This window comes from Chaetodon trifascialis, chromosome 9, assembly GCF_039877785.1.
Source record: "Chaetodon trifascialis isolate fChaTrf1 chromosome 9, fChaTrf1.hap1, whole genome shotgun sequence".
Lineage (NCBI taxonomy): Eukaryota > Metazoa > Chordata > Actinopteri > Chaetodontiformes > Chaetodontidae > Chaetodon > Chaetodon trifascialis.
In genome coordinates, this window is record NC_092064.1 from 27,676,733 (window position 1) to 27,695,996 (window position 19,264).

Below are 19,264 nucleotides of genomic sequence, written 5' to 3' on the forward strand. Positions count from 1 at the left end.
CCCTGAACGCCACACCCGAAATAAAAGTTCAGGCTGAGCGACAGTTCTGTTGAAGTAACGGAAGCCCGGTGTGTCTGTTGGTGTGAGGGGACGCGCTCACAGTGATGAAAAAGGCGAATCTCGGGAGTCATTTCAGCCGCAGACGTGCGGCTTTCTTCTTCTTTGATGCTCAAAAAGCAGCTTTCACCGAACACATTGTGACAGAAACACCTCGATGAATCTAACCCGCTGATGTAACTGCTCAAATCCTATGTTGTAAAAAATTCATTGTTGTTCACACTCCGGGTCGGTAGGTGGCAGCAGAAGGACCGTCAGCTGCCCAGAGGCCGTGAGTGGACGCATCATTTCTTTCCTCTGAACTGTAAATGTGGATCAATGAACCAGATCAGACTGATTTAACTTGCTATTGGGCGGTTGGTCACAGCTCAGCTCCTGATCTGATTGGCTCCCGCATTCCTGTTACGTCCTCCAGGTGAACTCAACAGATGTGTTTATTTTACACTCAATGCTGGAACCTGAATGGTTCAAGTCTACCAGTGTGGAGTCAAAGACACACACACACACACACACACACACACACACACACACACACACACACACACACACACACACACACACACACACACACACACACACACACACACACACACACACACACACACACACACACACACACACACACACACACACACACAGTAAATGACAAAACAATAAACTCAACTTTAAAGTGTTTTTTTTTATTTTCTTAGAACAAAACAATTCTCCATGTGCACGTCAGCCATGGAGACGCAGAACTGAACACACAGCAATTAAAATAACACAAAAGAAAAGAGTGAGCTCTAATAAAAGTTTCAAAAGACAAATCTTATACAAAACCACGTTGTCCACTGCCGCTGAACCACCTGAGCAGAAAACCAGCTCGTCCTAATGCAGATTCTCTCTCACCTGTCAGGTTACTGTATAAGCATAATACAAAAAGTAAAAAGGACAACTTCATACTGAAGACACGGGGACTGATACACTAGAAACCACATCTGGGGCATAAATATCAAATGTCTGAAAGGCCTGTCAGCACTGGTTAAGTCTGTCCAATATACCAAACAGGAGGAGTTTGCACTTCAGGGGTCAGCTGCACTGTGAAAAGTATTATTCCACAGCATTCAAGGTGTTTTAAAAATCTATTTTCCCCAGGTGTGTTGCAAGCAATCATGGTCAAAGTACATGTGAACTTAGGAATGGTGGACCAATCTTCCTCTTCCTGGCCACAAGGGGGCGCTCAGTTGGCGTGCTGAACGGTGGAGAAGCACAGTTTGAGGGTGTAGGGGTACGGACCAGCTGGAAGGAGAGAGGAGAGGTGTGATCACAGACAGCCACCTTCACCTGAGCGAGGCGTCCACAGTGAAACGCTGATGCAACTTAACTTTAACACACCATCGACCAATCACGGTTTCCATAACCACAGGGGCTCAGCTGAGGGTCTTGCACATACCTGCGTTCTTCATCTGGTAGTGGTTCATCATGGCGAGGGCCTCCATGGCGTCGTTGATGGACTCCCACTCCAGCAGACCTGAAGCGCTGCGGTCATTGGGAGCTGCGCCACCTGGTGGTTAGAGAAGCCAAACACCACCACAGAGAGAACGATCAGTGTGTGGAGACCCTGCATGCGTTCAACATGAACTCTTGTCCTGGTTTAAGTCTTTAAAGCCAGAATTAGCAGAATGTGAGCTGCTTACTCTTTCCTGTGAACATCTTGACGTTGCCGGGACACTTGACACCAATCTCCTCACAGATCTGAAGAGCACGACGTGAATTAGTTACCAGATGCAGCACTTTAAAATGTCCTGAAAGTAACCGTTTCAAGCTTTGATGAAAGTGCAGCGGATGATGAGTCGATTTAAAGGGAAAAACCTGTCCGGTGACACCAGGACCCCCGCCCATGTCTCCTCTTACCTGAGAGAAGACCTCCGGTGTGACATCCGGCTGGGCATTGAAGAAGTGCAACACGTTGCTCGGGTGCTGGATGCGGTTTTTGGCCGCCTGCTCCGGTGAGGTGAACCGGTTGTTCCTAGAGCCGTGGAAGTCCTTGAAGCTGCTTGTTCCGTCTTCCAGCTCATAGCACTGACCAGGGACGATGGCCTGCTGCTTGGACACGCTGCGGGGGGTGATGAGCAGTTTTAACTTTGAATGTATTATTATACTAAAATACATTATTCGTAGAACAGCACACAGCATCTGACTCTCACAGGCCGTCAGTGGTTCAGGCCACAGCTCTTGAACTCACCACACATTCAGTCTCTGAGCAAAGAGAAAGGTGTTGTTGAGGTGAGTGATGGCGCGGTCCACCGCATAGCAGTCTCCCATTTCCACCATGGCGGCCCCAGGCTTACTCTTCATGAACTTCACCTACAGAAAGAGACACAAGACACAATTGTCCAGTTTTCTAGATGAGTGTCTCCCTGCCTCTAAGAGACAGAAAACACTGTAAACTTGAACTGAGGTGATGGCGCAGAGTAAGTGTGTGCGGTCACATTAGCGTTTTCTCTCTGTCACTCTATAAGAACAGATTTTCAGCCCCCCCAGCACAGACACACTCATCCACTGACCCGCTCCACGTTGCCATACAGACAGAAGATGTTGAAGACACGGTCAGCATTCATCTTGACAGGGTCCAGTCCATACAACATGACGACTGGAGACTCAGCGTGGCCACCGTACTCGCCGGGGGGAGGGGGAGGGGGTCCGTAGCCTGGCCCGTAGCTCCTTCCTCCACGGCCTCTCATTGGTGGACCCATGCGGCGACTCTCATATGGTGGAGAGCCATAGCTCTCATCGTAGCCGTGGTAACCACCTCCTGAGGGATGTGGCAGAAAGCAGCAGGTGAGAGGACAGACTGGCCAAGAGCCAGGTCAACTCCAGAGAACGGTTTTCTAGAAAACGTCGTCGCCGCCTGGAGAAAGATTTGGACGGCGTGTCGTAAACACAGCACACGCAGACGCAGCACAGCTTAACTGCCACTGTGTGGAGGACTGCTTACGTCACCTCAAGACATTGAGTTTAACAATCGTGAGCGTCTATGCTGAACAGTCAGGTAACAGGCAGCAGCAGTCCTTTTAGAGGACAGGAAAGACGAGCAGTGTTTGCTATCCGCGGGTTTCTCTGCAGTTCCTCTGCAGCGCGAGAGCCTTACCGTACTCTGGAGGGTGGTCGCCCAGCAGAGCAGGCTGCCTCTGACGCTTGTTGGGGTTGGCATTCACATCATCTACGAGAACAGGAAGACAAGAGAGGCAGAGTTGACAGATAAATATGACAAGAGACTGGAAACATGACTTCAATCTGTACATGACATGCCCGAGCGTTTAAGACACGGCATCGTGGTTAAGAGACAATCTGATGCCAAAATCTGCCTGAGAGTGCTCATCAGAGAGCAGATAAAGAGTCTGTCAGGGCGACTTTATCAAGGAGTGCCATCACAAATTAGTACTTAAGACAAACACATGCATGTCAAGACTGATTCATCTGGTCTGTCAGAGTCATGACCCCCCCCCCCCCTCCACCCCCCACCCCCACTACACTCCAGGCAGACTACAGTCAAACCAAGTAGCTGAAATGATCACAGTGACTGATCTTGGTCTGTTTTCAAATTAGTTCATGGATATGGACAGAAAGGGAAACAGGGAGGGGGGGACATGAGGTGGGGGCTGATCTAGGAGGTGAAAGGTAAGGACATCAAACAAAGTCACTCAGAATAAGTATCACAGACAGCTCAATGTAAAAAATAAAGGTTGTACGCTCACACACACCTGCACCGCTCCCATTGCCATCTGCATCACCATCTGTACAGGTACACAATAATCACACACAATCAGAACGGCAGCCAGGTTAATCAAAACAACATTGTTTCCGGGCAAATGTGACATGACCCCACTTAAATATCAGGAGAGAGCAGCAAAACCACTCATGACAAAGCCGTCTGTGCTCGATTGGGAAGAGTTTCAGGCTGAGCGCAGACAGACTGACTGTGAATGCGGGCGGCTTGGCACCTCTGCAGGCGACCAACCAGGCTCATGCAAATTCACAATTTATTAGCCAAATTTTGGACACCCACAGCCACTGTGGCTGGTGGGTGAAAAGCTCTCCTGGCTTTGTGATGCTCGTAATCAACAGGGTTGGTCATGGGTCAATCACATCCTACATGAATTATATGAAAATCACACCCTCCAGATTACAACATGATTTAATCCCCAAAGAAGCTATCACTCAAGTCCAGGGAAGCTCACTTAGACTCCCCATGGCTGTAAACACACAGCGAACAGACATACAGCAGGTTTGAGTGACATTAGAAATCAGGCCCCCACAGAACCACAACCATCACCCTCTTCCAGAAAGAAAGATTAAGCCTGAATGAGGAAAAAAAATGTAAAATCGAGTCATGTCAGTCTTGTGTGGCGATGTTGGGTGCTGGGCTTTGGAGTCGTGTGGTGCTGTGCAGGTAATGTTCCTGAGGAGGGTCTCGATTTACTTACTGCATGCTTACAAACAGTGGGAGGAAGATATTTGCTGCAGCAGTTCCACCACTCTCCACTCAATTCATTTCATCCCATACTCTTATCCATTTCCTCTTTTGGGGAAACAACTCTCCACCTCAGGACCGATTCCTGGTTTTATCAAGTTGAAAAGCCCATTGGGGGGTTGGCTGGCCGTTTGGCTGGCGTTTCCATCCTTTTTGTTCCTTTTTGGAATAGTCCGCTTAGCGCCCACTGGTAGGCCTTGAGGCTGCCATAGAGAACATTTGTTGGGAAGCTGGCTCCTCTTAGCCGCAAATTGCCAAACCTGCATCACATGGAAGGCGTTACACAGGTTCTAGAGACTTTAAATATTGAGGAAAAAAAATTGCACTCAAAAAAAGGGATAGCTAAACAGGGATGCATGTAGTAAGAAAATCAGAGGGGGGAAAGATGAGGAGATGAGGAGAAAGAGCAAGAGAGAAAAGCTGAACTCCATGTGGGAGGACACACATTAGGGCTGAAACCAAAAATGGGCCTGACTGGGCTGAGTGTGCTTGATGGTGTTGTCAGCAGTGTCTTGTCTTCATCAGTTGTCTTGTGTTGGTTCCAGTGTGACTGGCTACAGCTCGATCGGTGTGAGGCATCTATTGGATCAGTTGGGACGGCGTCAGCAAGTGTCGCACAGTGTGTAGCTTGAATGTGATGTTTGGTGACGAGCGGAGCGGCCCTCAGTACGGGACGGGCCACAGCCTCTAAAGTGTGCTCTCGGCCGACTGCTTAGTATCAGTATGCGTCATCTGTTGTGCTGGTGGATGTCTGTCACTACCTTCTGTTTGGGTGGATGCTGTGTCTTCTCTGGTATCAGTCTCCATTGGGGGGGTAGATGCAAGCTTTGGCCTGTTTCAATGTGTCATTCGCTTGTGTCTCAAAATGGGTACGAAAGGAAGGAGGGACCAAGTGTAGCTCAGTGCCCAAAACTCCCCCACCCTCTAGAAGTGTGCGTTGTCTTCGTGGCTCTTGTGCTGGGATGCGGAGATGAGGAATGAGTGGGGTATCAGTCCTACACCGTCATGCTGAATGGCTGGTGTCTTGTAGTTTATCCCCTTGTGTCTCGGGGGACATTTGGCCCTCTGTATGATAGTGGTTGTGTCCTCACTGAAGAAGTGGATACTTGAGGTGGTGGTTGCTGAGTGGTGATGTTGTCAGCATGTATCTGCCTCTCTCTCTGAGCACATTTTTTTTGGATTTGCTGAGATCACAGATTTATCACAACATAAGCATTACGTAACGTAGCAGACAGCCTGTTTACTGATGCTGGTCTATGGCTCTGTCCTCACCTCCAGGACAAACATCACACTTCAGAATATCAGTCACAGATAAGGCTGTCTTTCAGTCTGTCTGACAGCTCAGTTCTCAGGTTAATTTGCATTTTAGATCAATTTTGGCTGCACTCAATGGGAGAAAAGACAGAAGAAAAGACCAGGATCAGTCTCAGTGGCAAAGAAATGCGACTGCCTTAAAGTCAGTTCAAATACATGTTGCCTGAACCGTTAAAGTGCCTAAAGTAAACTTCTTAAACTTAAATCAGTAACAGTGCTATCATTTAGGTCGATGCTCTTCTTTTACCCCAGTGGATCCCAAAACCCTGCTAACTTTACAGGTGTGGTTAGGAAGGCAGGAACAGCAAACACAGACACACAACAAGTTTGTGTCTTCATCACTGAAACACATGAAGAGGAGTCTTAAGAGGTAAACAAAAGACACCATCATTCAGCTGTGAGCAGACGACGGCGCCTCATCATCTGTCTGAGGGACGGAGATTTTTACCAGTTTGGAAACATTCGTATGAGAACAACAGTACGTGAATTATATGCTATGGTGCAGTAATACTACAATATGCACACAGGCACAGTTGGGTCAGCTAAACCAGAACAGGTACATGCCACAGGAACAAAAATACGATCCTCCACACACAGAGGATCCTACAGTTTCCAGTTAAGATATAAAGTGCAGTTTATGTTGCTTGTGGGTCGTCTTGTGTCTTTAAGTGTGTTCCTGCCATTCCCACCACATAGCAGAGTTCAACATTTAAAACCTCTGGTTGGAGTTGTGAGCATCCATCTATCATTTCTGGTCTCATGCTAACATTGTTGATGCCCACTGTTACAAACACACCCATGATTTTCCACAACCTCTCAGTCCTGCATATGAACCCTGACCGAAATGTGCATGGAGAAGAGTTAAGATCCAAAGCATCACTTCAGTCATAATGCTACACAGGTTCTTTCCTTAAAACTATATCTGTACATTTACCATAACTTAAAATCTGTTTGGTAGCATTATGAATGAAGGGTGTTGCCTCCATCTTTCCAGCAGCCTGCTTGCTGAAACTCCTCACAGTGGCAGTAAGGGTGCTTAACAGTATCAGGCCTCTAAGCTACAAAGCGTGTATGGCGCTCAGCAAATGCTCAGGACTGTGCTCAGGTGTAGAAGGCTTTACCTGGGCCTCCGAGGTTGGGATTCGTGTAGTCCCAGGTGTCTTGGTCATTCTTGAACACATTCAGGCGAGTGGGCTGAGGAAATACAATAATACATGAATGCAAGCATGAACACAGAAACCACTGTCTCAACCTGGCTGAAATTATCTAAATGTTTATACATGGAGTTTGTTTACAGTCCAAATATAACTGGGCAACAGCGTTACCACTTTCAGGACACACACCAGATAAACACACAAACAGTATGTTCAGCTGCTTCTCCACCATTAAGTACCACTGCATACAGCGAGGGTGAAAAAACACTTCCAGCAGGTTATTGTGTTGGTTTCTATTATATATTGTGTGTTTGTGCCGCCACACTTTGAACATTGAGACGTGTCCTGCTGCGATACCTTGGCGTACTCGATCTTCAGCGTGCAGCAGCCAGAGTAGATGTCTGCTCCGTTGAGCGACGCCTTGGCGCGCTGGGCGCTTTGCACAGAGTCAAATGTAAAGACCGGGTTAAGGACAAGACATGCATGTACCAGGTTATCTTATCTTAATTATCACCTAAAATGATAAAACAGACCACCAAAAGCCACATGTGTGACAGCATTTCAGCCACAAATGGTCTTCCTCAGGTGCTCATTTTACCAGAGGAAGGGCATGCATCCCGTATGTGAGACAGCAAGAATGGGAAAGGATATTCAACCATGGCCTGGACGCCGTTCTTCCTGAAGATGACGATTCTCTGGACAGGCCCACAGTTGTTGCAGATAGTGTAGAGGACATCCTGTGGAAATTCACCAAGTTTAAAAATAGAAACAGTTTGGACCAAATACATTTAAACCCAGTTTCTGACATTTATTCCCAGGAATCATTCCCTGTGTGAGGTCACTGCTTTATCTTAGGAATCACTTCCTCAGTGGGTCATAGGTTTACCTCCACTTTGGTGGCACTGCCTGTAAATTGTTTAATTTAGGTCAAACATTTCCATTTAAAATCCACTACATCATTTTCCGAAATTTTCCAAGCTGCTTAAAGGGACACCTTAAAGTATGTGAACTTAGAATGCATTGGAATTGCAATATAATGAATTATAGGTGAAATAATCTATTAGTGAACAACAGTTAAAAATGACTTGTGTCATGCACACAGTACATGTAGATTCCACAACTTTAGTTTGCTAACATGAAACCTATGGAGTGGTTAAAAAATGAGTTTAAAAGACTTCAACTTAAAGTGTAGGTAAAAATAGCCTCGGCATAACAAGCAAACCACAGCAGCAGTATAAAGACGCTGCAATCATTTAGTTTACTCTGAATGCTTAAAGTACAGCTATGAATCTAAACGTATCCCACAATTTGAGCTGGGCCACCTGTTTTCTAGACTGATTCATTGAGAAAATAACCTACAATAGTCCAGTAAAAACCAGAGAAAAGCAGCAAATCCTCACAACAGAGAAGGTGGCACCAACAAAGGTTTGGTGGTTTTGTGACATGAGACTTGAATGCATGGCAGCCCTGGATATTTCGGCACGTTTCCAACACAACAACATCTGTGAAACAAACTCCAGGAGAGCAGTGTATGGTACTGACGTTTCAACAACACACCTGTCAGTTGTTCAGACTGGCACTCGATGCAGCCTTTGACAGATAAATGAACTGCTGCCACCAGTGTGTGAGAGTTAAAAACCACATTAACACAGAATGATGTGGAGACTAAAGAGACATTTAGGAAGCACACTCTCCGCATTTACCGTGGTGATGGGGTAGATGGGGTTCATGATGGTGAGCAGGAGGACGTTGTTAACACTTCTGGAGTCGTCAGAGTCTCCCGGCCTGGAGATCTTCTGGCTGGTGGAGTAGTTGATAAAGGCTGGGTGGCCGGCGATGTAAACCTGGTTGTCTGCAGCATAGGTTACGGCTGTGGATGATCCGTTCATGTCTTTGTACTCCACCAGTGCCTGGCGCTTCTTGGGCATCACAACCACATAGCTAGACAACAAAAGCAGATGAAAAGGCAGACGCTGAGTCTTAACTTCCTATCCTGCAGATAAAAAGCCTGCCATGAACATAACCTTGCATTGTGGTAAAATTTTCTGACCTGATTACTCCAAATTCTTGCAAGGCCTCCACAAGGTCAGCCTCCGTGACACCGTCCACCAGGCCCCGGACGTGCACCACCACCGACGGGAGGGTCTTATGTGGATCTTCATATCCCTACGTCAAAGAAAATAAAATTATTAATGGTTGAGTGTCAACATTTTCTTGCTCAAACTCAAAAGCATTTCTGTTGCTGTCACCTCTGTCTTGAACCATCTGCCTCTTCTAACACATTCACACTGAGTGCAGTAAACTACCCTGGAAGTAGTTACTGGTAGACGTGCAATGGGTATATTCATTACGTCGTGTATATGTATATGTATAAGCTTATTTATTGTATTTTTAGGGTGGCTTTGTTTTAAACATCTGACAAAAATTTCCAGATCTATTTTTCTGTCGCTACCACACACACACAAATAAAAGTAAAATGAAGAGAGGGATCAACGTTTTCTTTACTCAGGTAGCTTAGCTGTATTTCCAGACGTAATACCTGAACAGTAACGTTCGCTAACGACAGGTCATGTTCGTCTTAACGGGGGTCGGACGGCTACATGTCGTGCTATTTGTATTATTTTAATGTATGTTTGTAGACGCTTCTCTCCAAGTCTAAAGAAGTGTTGGTTTAAACAAACGTGCGTGTAAAATAACGGCTGGTTTGATGCTAACCAGTTATCGTTAAAGTACGTAACGTTAGCTCACAGCTAACACACTGCTAACCGGCACGAGAACAAAGCCGAACTCGGGCGAGGCCCGGCCGAGGAAACGGCCCTCAAACGAGCCCTTTCAGACCGCACAGCACAGGGAGAAGGGCGATTCATGCTTCGCGGTGGGTCCCTGCTAACCTCACACGTATAATACACATTGACAAACCTCATAAAAGAAGGTTTATGAACAGCAGTTAACATTATCTGACGTTAACGACCCGTGGCGCGTCGTGACTTTTTCCCAGCACGCATTTGAATGAACGTTTCGACCGAGAACCGCGTCTGTTATCTAACCCAGACTAATCCCCAGAGCAGCTCGCACCAAACAACTCACCGTGGCCATCCCGTCGGTTTTCTGTCTTTTCGTTGCCCTCCCGTCTTCGCTGTAGTATCGGTTCGCCGCAGTAGCCATGTTGTCCCGCTTAAAAAGGATGGTGGTAGTGACGATGAACTGAAATGGACGGAAAAGTCAAGAAAAACCAGACTCGTGCACCCACGCCCAGAACTACGGCACCGCGTGCTGTGATAGGTTCAGGTAGCTGTCAATCTACTTGGCTGGAGTAACGTCCAATAGGAGAGCATCAAGCGTAAACCTGCATTGGGTACTATTAACAATGTGGACAAAGCCTCTGATGTCATGTTTATTTTAAAGTGTATTAACGGTTTTACGCTTCCAGACTGTGAGACTGTCCTTAAAACTCACAAACATTATACATATGAAGTATCAGGAGTATTATAGATTAGTTTGATAACTGTTCCTCTACTTTAGTTATCTTACTTATCCGTTTTCTTTGCTACTGGCTAATGAATCTGGTGTTACACCACCAATACTACAAATATGTGTAATAAAACTGCTGATACCATTGAAGACGTCCTCCACATCAACATTTGAAAAGATCAGGACAGCAAATATTAAGTTTCACAAGAGAAAATGTTTCACAGAAAGAAAAAAAACATACAATGGGACCACTGAAGTATGTTGAAGAGGTTTATTGAAAACTAAAACTGCCACTGTCTTACCATATAAGCCAGGAACAGAACAAAACTGCCCCAACAGAAATCAAATTGAAGCACTGTATATATTTTAAAATCAGAAGTCACAATCTGAAATCAACACATGGGGAAAATCTATCGAACACACAGTGAAGCCGATCGGGTTCATAAAAAGGGCAGTGCAGCACAGAAAGGACAAACCGGAGGAATGTGACATATTTAAAGGCATGCAGGCCAGCAACTGTCTCCTTATGCCACCGTCAGTGCCAACTCAAGACTCAAACCAGAGAGAAATACAAAAAAATACATCAACTGCTGATTCGCAAAGGGGAAAAATGTTCTACAGTTCAGAAATTTGAGCTTAGGAAATAAAAGCACCGTTTCAATGCGATGTCCTCACCCTTAACAACCGCATCATCTGGGCTTCTTCCTCTGCAGCGTCCTGAACGAACGGCCCAAATCACTGCTAAAAGTCAACTGCAACACCTACCAACTGAAAACTGATTTCTGTCCGCTATTCTGACTGTTTCTGAGGCCGCACACACGACAGTCCTGGGGAGGAAATGAGACTGATAAAGACCCAGACGAGACAGAAAAGTACAAAAAAAAAACAGCTGCTGTCGGGCTGTAAAAGCAGACGGGGTGGGGGGGAGGGGGGGCTAATGGGGGCTAATAGTCTTCTTCACTCAGTCGTCTGCTGGCGAAGGGCTTCGGTTTGGACTTGCTGAACGGGAACGACTGAAACAGAAACAGAGGGGAGTTAGGTCGCCACAGGGGAGGCTGGAAAAATGATCCCACATTACTCAATATCTTAACACACTGTACAACTTCAGTGAAACATGGCTAAACTGAACCCCCCCAGGGCAAAAAACACCCATTCAAATGACTGACACAAGTCCCCGACTGCAACTACAGCAGCCTGCTAAAGAGATTTCTGCTCTGAGGAGAAATTTAGCAATTAATCCCTGCACAAACACATGGAGACTGTTTTACACCATGACCAGTGAAGAAGTGCACATTTCAAAGCCCCCGTTATCACTGTGGCTCTTAACATCTACACTATGCTGGTAAAGCAGCTTCCAGTGGTACTGATGCTGCTGCAAGAAGAAAACATATCTGACAAAGCCTCCTCAGAGATATCATTAAAATTCATGTTGCCTTCCTGTCTCTCACACTCACTCACACACTCACACACACACACACACACACACACACACACACACACACACACACACACACACACACACACACACACACACACACACACACACACACACACACACACACACACACACACACACACACACACACACACACACACACACACACACACACACACACACACACACACACACTTGTTAAAAGGCTCAACTTTAGCTCTCTATCATCACCAGCTTTCCAGACTACATAGAGCCTGTGCATTTTCTCTCACCATGAACATGAGCTTGTCAGGGGGGTTGATTTTTGGTTACCTTTGGAGACAGTGGCAGAAACAACAAGTACAGAGAAGCGAAGGATGAAAGGACTGAAGGACGGATGACTACAACTCGGAGAGACACTGCGCTGGGAGGCTCTTGAAGACTGATCTCTCGTCAGCTCGCTTTCTCTCACTTTCAGAAGCTAAGACAGAGGCCGAAGAACTCTGGTAGGTAGGGGGGTCTGGTAGGTAGGTAATGGATTAAAAATCTGTGTGGGTCAGCCCTCTGGTACGTCTGAAGGCTGGCTGGCTGCTGGGTGACTCTAGTAGAACGACTGTATGTGTGCATGGGCTGATTTCGTCTGAGCGTGTGCGTCGGTTGAACAGACGGTCACCCATTCACTGTGGGGAGGGTTCGGTCGGAAGGTCGACCTCTTTCTCGCTGTCTAACACCAGATGCAGGCGAAGGCTGATCTCAGGTCAGCGCTTAGTCACCCTCCCGCAGGACGTACACACCGCCAGCTGGCAGACCCTGGGCCTGGGATCAGCTGCGGTGTCAGTGCAGTGCTCAGCTCCCACCACACGCTTTAAAGAAAATATGAAAAATAAACAAAACTGTGCTGCAAAGATGCTTAAGTCACACCAAAGGTGTCGATTTGTCTGATCTCAGCTAATATTTTCTTTTCTTATTCTAGCCAAATTCAGGATAGGGAATTAAAAATTGAAGAAAAAAATGAAAACATTTACAATTCTAGCTGTGACCATCGTTACTCAACATGTCAATCCAGTAAATCAAATGTCAGCAGAGTAGAATAGAGCTACATCTATGGTGGGTGAGATCAAAGGAAAGCAAGCTGGAGTACAGAGGATCTGTTTGCATCTCACTGGATTTAGCTGCTACGAGTCTGAACAGTTCACAGGCTGAGCGCTGACCGTCTGTCATGTGCTCTCTTTTCAGGCCAACTGGGGCTGATGGAGAGCTGGAAAAGAGAGCACAAGAGAGAGGTCTCATCTTTCATCTACTTCAACATCCCTACACCAGACAGAGGGCCCAGTCACTGTCCTCTACCCCTCCCACTCCACTACTGGTCGACAGCGGCGGCAGAAGATGGCGATCTCTCTGTGTCGAGGAGCCTCGCTGGTCATCCATCTCGTCGTCATGTGGCGGTTGTTTGGTGGCAGCGTGATGTTCCCGGGTGGATGGAGGGTCTATTTAACAGCCATTCCCTGCCTACGATGGACCACCTAGCTCTGCCTAATGAGAACATAACTGACCCTCTGCTGCAATGCAAGATAGCTGTGGTCTGAACAATGGTCTCTAAAATCTATACTGGTTGATCTCGACCTTCCTAGAGCTTCTATCCCCTGAGATGTTACATACATCTAAAACGTCTTGGTAAAACACTGACAACTGGCAGCACTAAGCACTAGAAATTTGTTAAACAAGCCTACGCCCTGCTTCAGTGAAAGACAGACTTCTAGACTGAGAGTTTACCTGCTCCTCTTGTGGTTTGCTGACGGAGATCGTGAGCGGGATCGGGAGGCAGAGCGGCCTCTGGGTGCAGAGCCAGACCGGGACCGAGATCTGGAGCGACTGGAGAAAAAGAAAGAAAATGCAATTACAGCATCGTGAAGCAGAGCAGAGCAGTTTACACTCACGTCTGCCCAGACTCATCTAATATCTGCACTGAAGGAATTTCATAAAATACACTGAGCGAGAGGTTTTCAGTGCACTTGTTGGCATTGACTCACATGAGCCAGTGAATAATGTCCAGTGAGAAGAACGCTGTCTTCACTTAGAGACTATTTTTCAGAGGAGGACAGAAGACTGATAGAGAGACAACAGCAATCACCTGAAGAACAATATCAGCTCAACCAATCAGCTTCTGCTGGACTACAAAGCTTCAAATATGGATGCTGCTGCAGAGAAGCTACAAACTGTAAAAGGTGGACGCTTCTCACACGTTCAACCTGACAGCACAGAGGATCTGAACAATCAGCACAGCTTGGAGGTGGACGACATGATACACAGTCACAATCTGCCTTCAGCTCCTGAGCGATGCTGCTGAGTAACGGCCAGAAAAGTGTTTCTGCAGAGCATTATGATGCAGCTCAGAGAAGCATGACTCCAGACTGAGGAAAAGGTCACTATTGAAAAACGGGTTTCAGCTACACGATAAAAAAATGAACTATTGCTTTCAGTGAAGTGGTACAGAGGCCGTGAGGAGAAGAGCTGACGAACAGCTGACACACCAACAGCAACCATTTTCTGTGTGTAAACATCAGGAAGCTAAACAAATTTTCTTTATGTGGCTGACTCTGTGATCAGGTCACCAGGACAGTGCATTTCAGCTACGAGCTGTATAATTAAGATGTTAGACCTGTGGCTGACACAACCTACCTTCTTGCTGGAGTCCTGGACTTGGAACGGGCTTGGGAACCAGACCTAACGGTGCAGGGAATAAAACAGGCTTGATTACGTCTACGCTGGGAACAAAGGCAGCAGTCGAGGTGTTAATGTCCGATGCATGACTGCAATTGTACTTAATTGTTCCTTGATGAAGGTAACAGTCATCTGTCCAGCCCTCCAGCACATTCTGCTGCAGAACCGGATTAACAAGACGCTGACGAGGAGCAACTAAATCTCTCACATCTCTCGCCAGCTACATGAAAAGCACATGAATGAATGTTCTCCCACAACAGCTCATCACAGATGAACGAGCTGAATTCTCACCTGCTCCTACGTCTGGAATAGGATGGAGATCTGCGACGGCTCCTGAGAAAGAACGAGACAAAAAGGATGAACATGCAAGTCCCATCTGCTATTCAACATGAAAACTGTCAGTGCGTGCTAATAAATCCTTGTGATGATGGCCACAACTACAGTTTTTACAGTTGGATGTAGCTCACACCAGCACATTCAGGCTGAAACTCATACAGTTTGTGATGAGCAAAGTTAGAACCAAAAGCCACAGCAAACATTAAATCCATGTGAGCTACAAGTGACATGTCCAAACCCTGGAACACGGCACCAAAGAGGTCTGGGCAGACAGACTGCACTCAGCACAGACAAAGTGAGCTCCCATGTGGCACCTGCACATTAGTACCACTAATTCCAGAGGATCTGACGTAGACCACGTGTCTACTTCACAATGTAAACAACCCTCGAGTATGACAATATCCTGCTGATATTTCTGAAGCTGTCTGTGGCGTACCGGCTGTGGCTGTGGCTGCGGCTGCGGGAGCGAGAGCGAGAGCGATAGCGGCGTCCACGAGACCTGGACCTCGACCTGGAGCGCGATCGAGAACGAGACCTAGAATGGAAAGACAGACAAGTTTATTCCCTTCTGTCTTCTGCTCCGATGGTACAAGATGGCAGATACTGTTCACTTTAGAGCAACAAATGATGAACATCTAACATGCATGACCACAAGCCACACGGTCTGTACTCCTTCACCTGCTGCGACGACCTCCTCTCTTGCTAAAGCGGTAGCAGTCGTAGGCATAGTGGCCCCGGTCCCCACACTGGTAACACCGATCATTGGGGTCAAACTGGCGTCGGCTAGGGCGCCCGCGGCCCTTCCTGGAGAGGCCTGTTGACATCTCCACACGAACACGGGAACCACAAAGAACCCTAGGGAGAAGACGAGTCACTTTAATTCCTACAGTGCTCCCCATGCAGACCGCAAGGATTAAAAATTCTAGATTACACTTTTGGATTCCTACAGCATTTGACCATTTACGTTTATTTTGCCTATTACAAAGCAACACCCTCAGGACTGAAGTGCTAAACATTGTTGTAGATGGAGTTAGTAAATGATACAGTAATCTGTAATTACAGGAATGTGTCACCACTCACTTTCCATCCATGCCTTTCACAGCATCTTCTGCATCTCTGGGATCCTCAAACTCCACAAAGGCAAACCCAGGCGGGTTCCTGGCCACCCAGACGCTCCTCAGTGGGCCATAATAACTGAATGCTCGCTCCAGCTCGCCCTTGGCAGCACCATTGCCCAAATCACCCACGTACACTTTACAGTCAGTGGCCCGAGACGAACTACGGGATGAATAGTATGACATCTCTCCTCACCTGTTGGGACAGGAAAATGGATGATTATGTCAGTCATTTGTTATATTAACACTGAAGATGACAGGATATCCTAATAGTCCACACACACACACACACACACACACACACACACACACACACACACACACACACACACACACACACACACACACACGGCTTCAACGGCGCGTCAACAGGTGCAACAGCGCCACAGCGGTCCTGCAGCCCGTTAGCGCGCCAAATACGACACCACAGGTATCTCTATAGCCAGACCAATCACGTCACTTTAGATATTTTCAAACCTCAAATCATTTGTGTCAAGTACATTCACAGACAGGGCCGATTCCTAATTAACGTTATTTGAATGACCGTCGCCATTAACCGCTAACGTCCCATACAGAAGCGTCGGTGCTGGTCACTTATTAACAGGGCACGTGTTGTTATGGACAATAAGTCCATCAGCTATCATTCAAATCTTACTATTGTGACGATTTATGACATCTGATACCAACTATGGACACTCTCACTGTTCACTGGTCCGGTTGAATGAAACGATATGCGCGGATCAGTCTAAGTAATGGAAAAGATCTACCGTTCGTCTAGAGGATGATGGAGGAGCGCCGTTTCCCGCTCACTAAGCCTTCTTTAAATAAGAATTCAATGGCGGAAAACCTTTTCATAGATAACAGTTCAAATCAAATACAAAAACATGGGTTTGGTGTACATATATAAGTGGTTGTGTCCAGGAATTAGCCGAAGGCCTCCCTCCCCGCCTGCTCATAAACAATGGCGACTGCACGCGTTACCTTCTTCCGCTGTTCCGTTGATTTGTGATTCGGCTCCAAGCAGAGACGAAATTCAACCGACTCCAAGAAAAATAAAGCAACCAACCAGTCACAGATTATTTTCCAAAATGGACTAAACAGCCACTCCGATGACCATGAACCAATCTTCGCCGTCTTTCGCACAGGTTGACCGGGTTAACCACTAGCAACCGAATCCAACCTCACCAGCCAACCACGTGACATCCGCATCTGCGCACTAAGACAAGAAAAAGCTCAGCGAAAAGGACTATATGGACACTTCCGTTGAATTCTTTCAAAATAAGGTGACCAAACCAACGCAACCAGAAATGAATGAAACAAAAATCAGTCTAGACGTTTTCCTGTGGTCACGGTTAGAAACACCAGCACCACACTCTTCAAAGAGAATAATGAATTCATTCATACTGATTCATGTATGAATCCCTGCACTATGTTATGCTTTCCAAAAAAGTCCTCAACATAACGATAATCGTATGCTTTCACTGCATCAGTAATTAGGAAGTGCGACACATTGAATTCGCCAAGCAAGCGTCAATACCTGCTGGCTGTAAAGACTAAATTCCCCGGTGTGGTCCCCCATCTACACACGTCGGTATAGTGCCACTTCCGGTGAGTGGTAAAGACGCACAGTGACCGAGCTGAAGCAATGAGTGACCACTAGAGGGCAGTAAACACTCTGCACTCTGGGTTCAGTATTAGGATTCATTACATGGCACAGAGTAGCAGCTGTTTGATAACAAAATGCTCGTTTATACAGATAATATGAATATTTTTCCATCCAAAAATGTCGAGTTTCTAAACTTGACAGCAACAAAATAATTCAAGTAATCGTTTCATGATTATTTCTAATTATTATTATTATTATTATTATTATTATTATTATTATTATTATTATTATTATTTTGTTTTTACTGTGTAAGTCGGTTCTTGTTTGGTGATCCTTTTGCAGCCGTTAATGGTTGTCTGACCTGAATGCACAGCTCTGTATGTAAGCTCTGTATTTCCACATTCAAACTGTGCCTATATGAGATAACAGGGATGCACCAACGTGATGTTTTCTCCCTTGACACAACTTTCAATAGCTAAATTCAGGTTTTTAGCTGATACAGACTAACAATCCAATACAAGTGCTCCTTTTAACATCAATTAAAAATCTGAATATCATCACTATTTAGAACTGATTGAAATGACTGTATGTGTGCATGGTTAAATATAACTACACATCACTTCTTAAATGCAGAGACATCGATGCGTTGATCCTGTTTCTTCTTCTTTTTTTCTCATGAGCAAAATCAGCCTTTTAAACTAGACTGGGTGTCGCACCACTTCCTAAATGTTTGTCGGTGATGATGTGAACGCATGTCTTCTGTGTTTTTGTGCCTGCTTTGGCTTCACTCTGTGTAACTGAGTCCAGCTGCAGCCTGGTTAGTGCTGGAGTTTATGGGAGAAAACAGCAAATCCTTACATTTGAGAAGCTGAATCCAGAGAGTGTTTGGCATTTTGGCTTCATAAATAATAATCAATCCATTATTAAATTTGTTGGTCATTAATATTTTACTTTACTTTTTGCTTTGGATCATCAAAGTCCTGCTCTTTCCAAGTTGAATCCTCATAACTTTATTGAAATGTTTATTGTTTCCATCCATGTTTGATTTGACTCATTTAGAGCAAAAATAAAGACTCAGACACGTTATGCCTTGAAAATAAATGAACTATATTCCAATAAGGTCAGCTTCACTTGATTAAAGGCCTTCATTTTCTTTCAGTAACACATTACACCTCATGCCGTTTTCTCAAAAACAACTTGCCATTTTTTCAAAGAATTTTTTTCTGCATTTCATAAAAAACTTAAATATCATCTTCAGTTAATAATTTATTACAGTATTGAATAAATGTATATGTCTATCACAAGATATTGTACTAACTCAGTCATTATTTCCTTACAAAGCTTCAGGCAGAGAGAGAAATTTTCATCATCACAGGAAAAAACTTCACAGAGACACATTGAAGAGCAAGACCTGGGGAGGAGAGGGAGGAGAGGAAGAGGAGGAGGAGGAGGAGGGGAAACACTGACACAGAAATATCGTACACCAACAAACAGAAAGATGACCTGGGATGTTGCTCATTGCAGACGTAACCTCGACACAACAGATCACACTCTCTTTTCACA

The 19,264-nt window shown here is 45.7% G+C and overlaps 2 protein-coding genes across 4 annotated transcripts; both read right to left on the reverse strand.

Moving 5' to 3' along the window:
- Positions 1-716: 716 nt before the first annotated feature.
- Positions 717-10,298, reverse strand: LOC139336077 (heterogeneous nuclear ribonucleoprotein L-like). The gene is made up of 14 exons (XM_070969955.1): positions 10,126-10,298; positions 9,089-9,204; positions 8,742-8,979; positions 7,690-7,775; positions 7,396-7,492; positions 7,006-7,078; positions 3,801-3,833; positions 3,188-3,259; positions 2,604-2,851; positions 2,282-2,403; positions 1,951-2,152; positions 1,734-1,791; positions 1,490-1,600; positions 717-1,335 (listed from the first exon to the last, which is right to left on the reverse strand). The coding sequence occupies exons 1-14, from the start codon at positions 10,201-10,203 to the stop codon at positions 1,277-1,279; spliced, it is 1,593 nt and encodes a 530-aa protein (XP_070826056.1). The 5' UTR covers positions 10,204-10,298; the 3' UTR covers positions 717-1,276.
- Positions 10,299-10,762: 464 nt separating this feature from the next.
- srsf7a (serine and arginine rich splicing factor 7a) lies at positions 10,763-17,318 on the reverse strand. 3 transcript variants are annotated; one of them, XR_011602474.1, is made up of 9 exons: positions 17,077-17,306; positions 16,061-16,291; positions 15,659-15,835; positions 15,417-15,515; positions 14,936-14,977; positions 14,603-14,647; positions 13,697-13,795; positions 12,257-12,786; positions 10,766-11,522 (listed from the first exon to the last, which is right to left on the reverse strand). XR_011602474.1 is itself a non-coding variant. In XM_070970583.1 (8 exons), the coding sequence occupies exons 2-8, from the start codon at positions 16,279-16,281 to the stop codon at positions 11,471-11,473; spliced, it is 735 nt and encodes a 244-aa protein (XP_070826684.1). In that variant the 5' UTR covers positions 16,282-16,291; positions 17,077-17,306; the 3' UTR covers positions 10,763-11,470. The 3 variants fall into 3 exon arrangements, 2 of the variants coding, with proteins under 2 accessions (XP_070826684.1, XP_070826683.1); XM_070970583.1 differs by lacking the exon at positions 12,257-12,786 and having other exon boundaries at positions 10,763-11,522; XM_070970582.1 differs by having other exon boundaries at positions 10,768-12,786; positions 17,077-17,318.
- Positions 17,319-19,264: the final 1,946 nt, after the last annotated feature.

Coding starts and splice junctions, on each gene's coding strand:
- LOC139336077 (XM_070969955.1), bottom strand. CDS start 10,203: ATGGCTACTGCGGCGAACCGATACTACAGCGAAGACGGGAGGGCAACG. Junction 7,079..7,395: donor TGAAGATCGAGTACGCCAAG/GTATCGCAGCAG, acceptor GTATTTCCTCAG/CCCACTCGCCTGAATGTGTT. Junction 2,153..2,281: donor GCTCAGAGACTGAATGTGTG/GTGAGTTCAAGA, acceptor CACCCCCCGCAG/CGTGTCCAAGCAGCAGGCCA.
- srsf7a (XM_070970582.1), bottom strand. CDS start 16,281: ATGTCATACTATTCATCCCGTAGTTCGTCTCGGGCCACTGACTGTAAA. Junction 13,796..14,602: donor TCCAGGACTCCAGCAAGAAG/GTAGGTTGTGTC, acceptor CTTTTTCTCCAG/TCGCTCCAGATCTCGGTCCC. Junction 12,787..13,696: donor GCAAACCACAAGAGGAGCAG/GTAAACTCTCAG, acceptor TTTTCTTTAAAG/CGTGTGGTGGGAGCTGAGCA.